Source organism: Chrysochloris asiatica, unplaced genomic scaffold, assembly GCF_000296735.1.
Source record: "Chrysochloris asiatica unplaced genomic scaffold, ChrAsi1.0 scaffold00162, whole genome shotgun sequence".
NCBI classification, from domain to species: Eukaryota; Metazoa; Chordata; class Mammalia; order Afrosoricida; family Chrysochloridae; genus Chrysochloris; species Chrysochloris asiatica.
Window position 1 is genome coordinate 5,629,602 of NW_006408680.1, and position 7,029 is coordinate 5,636,630.

General features: G+C 53.3%; 1 protein-coding gene across 1 annotated transcript in view; it reads right to left on the reverse strand.

Annotated features, from left to right (window-relative positions):
• Positions 1-4,879: 4,879 nt before the first annotated feature.
• PRR18 (proline rich 18) overlaps positions 4,880-7,029 on the reverse strand; it is a 6,801-nt gene continuing 4,651 nt past the window's right edge. Inside the window, exon 2 of the mRNA XM_006871188.1 lies at positions 4,880-5,853. Coding sequence (XP_006871250.1) covers positions 4,880-5,853 — 974 coding nt within the window. The remainder of the gene's footprint in view (positions 5,854-7,029) is intronic.

Here is a 7,029-nt window from a genome sequence, read left to right on the forward strand (position 1 = left end):
TTTGTCATCCTGCCAGGGGAGTTGTTTCATCTAAGTGTGACTGCTGGGGACTCCCTGAAATAAGGTTTCAGACTTTTCACAAAGCCACTAAGTAACCTCTGTTGTTGCTGTTAAGTGCCGTCAAATCGGTTCCAGCCCACAGTGACCCTGTATAGGGTTTCCAAGGTGCATCTGGTGAGTTTGAGGCCCAGATCTTGAGGTTGAAAGTGACTTTGCCTTCCAGCGCATTAACCCACAGGGCCACAAATGAAACACAACTCGCTTTCTGTAATGCCTGTCAATCAAATAATCTTCTGTCTGATGGTTCTAGCCCCTTACTCTTAAAATGATGGTAAATACTGGCAGGTTATGCTGAGAGGTTGCTAAAAAACCCACAACCTGGTGCCAGCCAGTTGGCTGTGACTCACAGCGACCCTCTGTCGGATTTCTGAGGCTGTGAGAATTTACAGGAGAAGGCAGCCTTATTTTTCTCCCGTGCAGAGCCTGGAGGGTTTGAACTGCCGATCTTGAGGTTAGTTCTTACGGGGAAGTCTTGAGTTCTTATGGGGAAATCTTCCTTTATCGATAACTGGGAGTCCCTGGGGGCGGGGGGGGGGGGGTGGTTAACCTGCACTTGGCTAACTGAAACAGGAGGTTTGAGTCCAGAGGTATTATGGGAAGAAAGGCGTGGCAATCTCCTTCTGAAACAGCAGCCCTGGAAACCCTTCTCTTGGGACATGCATGGGGTCCCTAGTAGTTGGTGTGAACTCAGGGGAAATGGTGTGCTGGGGGCAGGGAGGGGAAGGTTGTGCTCATCTGTTCCTTCACGGAAGCAAAGGCAGGCAGGAGACATCTTCCATCTGGTCTCATCAGTGTGCGGTTACCCAAAAAGCAAGCTAAGCACAGGTATGCATGTGCTTACTTACTCATCTGTAGTGAACTGCTTCAGCTTTTCACATCAAAGATTTTGCCTCTGACATCTGTCTCTCTCCCACACCCACAGCACCAGACTACAGAATGCAAACCTCATTTCAAATTCACAATCCCTCAGGGATGGAAGGCCCATTAACCAAGGTAAGCACGACTTGTTTGTGCTTACTTACCCATTTGTAGTGTTACACATCTTGTGAAACATGGAACTGTTGAGTACAGATAATAAGTAAGCACAACAGCCAATGTGGTAGAAGCCATGTGCGATTCACTATAGGTAAGTAAATAAGCACAAGTAAGCCCATGCTTGCCTTGCTCACTGGGTAATCCACCCCATATCTGACAAAGAACATTACGAAATCAAAGAGTATAAAGCCACAGTCCCGTGAAGGTCAGATGCTTTTTCTGGCTGGCAAATTACATATCCCCACAGAAAGTAACGTTTTCTCAAATAATGGGAAAAAGAAAGCCCACAGACTGGGGCCTGTTCCCTGACATGGTGGGCGGTGGGCTGCCGACTCTGGGTCCCTACACTCAGGACTGTGTCTGATGCCCCTTTAAAACCTGCCTCCGCCTTTTGCTAATTTCCTGTTGTTGTTGTTGTTGTGTGCCAAGTCAGTTCTAACTCATAGTGACCCAGTAGAGGGTTTCCAAGGCTGTAAATCTTTACAGGAGCAGAAAGCCTCATCTTTTTCCTGCAGAGCTGCTGGTGGATTCGAACTGCTTATCTTGTGGTTAGCAATCCAGTGCCTATCCTACAGACCCACAGCACTCCCGTTTAGATATGTTGTGTGCCGTGGAGTCGGTTCCAACTCACAGTGACCTTTTATAGGATGTCCTAGGCTGTACATCTTTGTGGGAGCAGAGATCCGCATCTTCCGCCCGTGATTTCCCATAATGCTTCATATCTTGTTGGTTTATGCTGTGATCTTTATTCACGAGAGATCTGAAATTTTTTGTGTCAGGGAACAAGGTTCCCAAAACCTACCAAAGGGAAGGTTCCTGGAAGGTCACTGTACTTCTGTCCCTCCTGGGTTCTCACCAGTGATCTCACATCCCCAGGTGAGGCCCAGTGATGATGGCCAAGAGCCTGAACTCAGGTAGACCTGGGTGTGAGTCTCACCTGTGCAAGTGGATAGTTGTGAGATGCGCATAAACTGGTTTGCCCCTCCAAGAGTTGTGGTGTGTGGGGACAACACGTGCCTGTGTGTGCAATGCACTCAGCACATCATCTTAGCCAGTTTGTGGTCACCTGCTAACTGGAAGGTCATTGGTTTGAGCCTCTCTCCCTTTCTTGCTGGGATACAAGAGAGTTGGTGACCATTCAGATAAACACCAGAATTTGCACAAACACTGACCTTGTGCCTCAGTCCAGCGACTAAACACAACTCCTGCCACTGTCCTTCAGCCAAGAAGCTTATGGGGATGTTCCAGTGTGTCACACCTGTGGTCTCCCAAGTTACAAACCATCAACGAAAAGTCAGCCAAAGAAGGGTGTGGGGCCGAGAGGCCACTTCCCTCAGGAAGGGGGTGCTAAGTTGGACACCTAGGTTCTATGACAACCCTGGATGGTGGTTAATGCCTGTTACAAGCAAGGAGCACCCCAGATCCGACCAGCAAGGAAGCTGATGCAACATGCTGGTTTCAAACGTGTTTGGGGGCTGGGGAAGCAAACAGGGATGTGCAGGAGACTGTATCAGCCCTGAGGTGAGGGGACAGGTGGAGCCAATGTCCTCCTGTCTGCCCCCTGCCCTGCCCCTTGCTCCCCACTTCCCTTCCTGAGGGTCTCCTTGGCAGATCCCGTGGGTCAGGGGCTGAGTGGAGTGGAGACTGGGAAATGCAATGTGCATGCTTCCAGCCCCCAGAGGAGTGAAGGCTGGAAGTGGGGACGTGGTGAGAGCCAACAGCAGGACCTGGCACAGCCTGGTATCCTAGGTCCAAACATCAGCCACTGGGCAGCTCACAACAGAGCAGTGTCCGGTCCAGTGTTGGAAGAAGGACTGAAATACACAGGGGGAAGATGGAGCATGGTGGTGAGTGTGGTGTGTGTGTGCTGGTGGGCACAAGAGTGGAGCTCACGTGGTAGTGAGTGGTGGTGAGTATGAGCACAGTGTGGTGAGTGTGTTTGTGAGTGTGGCATTACTCCCCTCCAGATCTCGTCTTGACCGATTTTCAATGTCCTCCAAAATTCTCTTTAATTTAAATGTGAAGAAACTGGGGAACAGGGCCAGGAAAACATTCACCATGTACATTAACTCCTGTAGTTTTTATTGGCAGTAAAGAACCAGGGCAAGATACACCCGCCATGAATCTGCCTTTAAATAGAACAATGCCCACACAATTTGAGTGAATCAAAGCAAACTGAGGTGGGGGGAGGGGTTGCTGCATTCTCGTGTAGCAAGCCACACAAAGCAGGGAGGGGCCCTAGAGAGAAAGACTGGGCTAAGGAACAGAAGGTTCAAAAAATACTGAGGGTCAGACAGACAAGGGAAAGAGACCCACACTCCATAAACAACACACTCAGGACTGGGAGACCATTTGCTACCCAGAAATCCTTTCAAAAGTTGTGGTGGTGTCCTAGTAACCATGGGCAGACGCTGGCATCTTAAGGACTGGTATTTGTCTAACTGTCACATGAGACCCAGTCATAACGGGAAGCAAATCTCTGCATTAGGTCCCAGCTTGAACGAATTCCCTTTCAGTCAGCTGGTTACTCTCCAGAACAAGTCCTTCTCCATGACAACACGGGGAACACACGTCATGGCGGTGGAGGGACCGTACTGAGCATTTAGGTAGACACAGGTCTTCATTTCAAGTCTGCACGCAATGCTCAACTTCCCTTTCTGATATTAGTATATTCATTTTAGATTTTTAAGTCTCTTCTTCTGCATACGGAAAGAGGTCAGAAAAGCGAAAGTGGGCAGGGATTTTGCTGGGGCAACTAGTGGCTGATTCAGCGCCTCCTTGATCAACAATTCCATGTCAATGGAATTTGAATCTGACACTTAAAAGAGAGATTAGAACCAACGTCTCCACAAGAAACCCTATACGTTTTCTCAACTATAAATGTAAGGCTCCGATTTAAGATAAAATTCAGACTTGGCACATTAGCATCTAACAAGATAAACATTAAATTAGTTCTTAAATTTCGCAACCCAGGTCAAATGGAGGCGGTACACTACTCATCTACAGCCGGCCTTGTGCTACGTTTTATTTCCTTCTCAGCTTCAGAGTTAGAAGTGCTCAGGAGAAGACAAGAAATACCTGGAAACCAGCCGACAGTTGAGGGGGGGCGTTTTGCCATTGTTGCCCATAATGGAAAAAAAAAATTTTTTTTTTTAAAATCGCTGTAGAAACCTTACTAAAGCACTGTGTCATCCGTGTACAGTGATTACAAAAACACTGTCGGTATGTCCTACGTCGGGGGCAGCTCTCTCTATCCCCTCTCTCCCTTTCTTGCTGGGATACAAGAGAGTTGGTGACCATGCAGATAAACACCAGAATTTGCACAAACACTGACCTTGTGCCTTAGTCCAGCGACTGAACACAACTCCCGCCACTGTCCTTCAGAGAGGACGTGCGCGCGCGTGAGTGTTTGTGTTGTGCGCGCGGGGGAGCGGACCTGGCGGAGCGCGGGGCTCCGGACCACTTCGGAACGGGCCAGTCTTGCCGCAAAGGCGCAACGTTTCCGTTCGAGTTCTGTTACCAGGTTCCCCTAGTTCCTGGTGACCGTTCTCTGGCACATGGAGTGAGGAATTCCCCGGCTTTCCGAGTCGGGAGACACACAACCCCGCAGAGCTCCCCGCGCGCACCGAGGGGCGGGCCAGCTTGGCCAGTATGGGCGGGAGTAGCGGCAGACCCCCAGCCCCAGCCCGGGCTCCTGGAGGCTGGTGAGACGTGCTAAGAGCCGGGCCGGGCGCGCAGGGGCGAGCGGGAGCGGGGAGGGAGGGCCGGGTGCGCCCAGGGGCGCTCACAGCGTGCCCGGGTGCGGCAGCGCGTCCAGCCTGCGGGCGCGGGAGCGCGAGGCCGCCGTCTCGCGGGTGCGCGAAGCCGCTGTCTCCAGGCCGCGCAGCCACTCGGTGCACTTACGCACCAGATCCTCGTCGGCCACCGGCGCCTCGGCCCCATCCTCTGCGTCGTCGTACTGGTGTGGCTGGTTCAGGAGCGACACCCGCAGCGCGGCGCGCGGCTCTCCAGAGGGCAGGCGCGCCCGGGGACTGGCGGGCGGAGGCTGGGGCTCCAAGTGGCGCCGGCGGAGAAGCAGCATGGTCTCAGAAGGCAGGCTCCGGGCGAGACGTGCCGCGGCCCGAGTCCCCGGTCCTGGGACGGTGCCCGTGCGCGAAGTCCCAGGCACCAGGCTGTAGCTGAAGGGAGCGCGCCCCGAAGGGGCGCAGCGAACCGGGAGATTCGGGCGAGAGGCCGCGGCCCGGGACGGGAGACGAGGTGTGGCCGGGCTGGGGGGCGTCCTGCTGGGGGCCGAGGCCCAGGAACCCGAGAGCAGCGCCTCGGGTGACCTCTCTGGGTGCCGCAACTTCTTGGCGCGCGGAGCCGGAGGCGGGAGCGGCATGGTGCCGAGCGGGCGGGTTGTCAGTTCCCTGGAAGCAAGAGTAGGACCTGAGTCACTCAGAGCGTGGACCGAGGACCCCACCTGTCCCCGCCCACCCTCCACACCCACCTCCAGGCGCCAAGCGGGGGGCGAGGCCAGTGCCACGTGGATTGCTGCGCAGGAGGAGCCCTGGTAGCACTGCACCCAGTTAGGGAGACACTGCTGAGCGTGGGACCCGGTACCAGGACCGGCGGGCGGGAGGGGCTGCCCAGCTCTGGACACCAGTAACTCTCTCAGGGCGGGGAGGGAAGGCCGGGTCCGCGGGAACCGTCTAACCCCCAGCCTTGGCAGTGAGAAGATGCTGCCTGCGGGTCGTCTGGCTCCGTCCGAGCCCTTCGCTGTTTTGGAGAGAAAAGCTATGTCGTTTACCGGCAGGGACCGACTGTGTTTCAATGAATCATTTTGGTTTAACTTTTCTGTTACGCCAGCTATAATGCAGCTGTTGGGCTGTTAACTGCAAGGTCGGCGGTTCAAACCCAGCAGCCGCTCTGGGAGAAAAACGAGGTTGCCTGCTCCCATCAAGATTTATGTTCTCTGAAACCCTAGATAGGGTCGCCTGAGTCTGAACTAACTGGATGGCAGTAGCTCTGATTTCTGGGTGTGTTTTCTTGTCTTGTGTGGCGCTGTGGATTAATGCCCCAAACTGCAAAGTTGTTTGAACTGCAAGGCTGGCGGTTCAAGCTTACCAGCTGCTCCTTGGAAACCCTATTATATGTATGGGTCGGAACCGACTCCATGGCACTTAACAACAACAATGACAATTTCAGATACTATCTATAATAAACATGAGATCTTGTTTTAGTGACAGCTGGGAGCGAGGTTCCACAATTTTTGGCCACAGTGGTCTGAATGGAGTTGGAGACATGTTGGTTGTGAAGTAGCTTCCTTGTAGAGAAATGAACTGTCAGAATGCCTGTTATCAATGAAGATTCAACAACCTCGGACCTGAGGGCAGTCCTTCGGTGGCGGTGACCTCAGCATATACTTGTCCATACAATATGCTTCTGGGCTAGGCCGGCAATGTGGCCAGGTTAGGAGAGAGGTAATGTCCAGCATGCCACATAGCAGGGACACAAGACAGCTGAATCCTACCTCTCCTCCCCTCTCTCAGGCCCAGTGCCACCATGTTGGGGCTACAAGCGACCTGACCACACCCCACCCCCTCCATGTACACCAGCTGAGGAGGCTAGTGGCCATGGGCCGCAGACAAGAAGCCAAAGTGATAAACCTACCAAACCTACTGCCATGAGTCGTTTCCCTCTCAGACCCTATAGCACAGGGCAGGGCTGCTCCATAGGGTCCCACAGAGTTCCCTCTCAGACCCTATAGCACAGGGCAGGGTTGCTCCATAGGGTCCCACAGAGTCAGTTCCCTCTCAGACCCTATAGCACAGGGCAGGGCTGCTCCATAGGGTTCCCAAGCTGTGACCTTTAAGGAAGCAGACAGTTACATCTTATTCTTGGGGAGGGGCCCGTGGGTTCAGTTTGGTTAGCAGCCAGGAGCTTAACCACTGT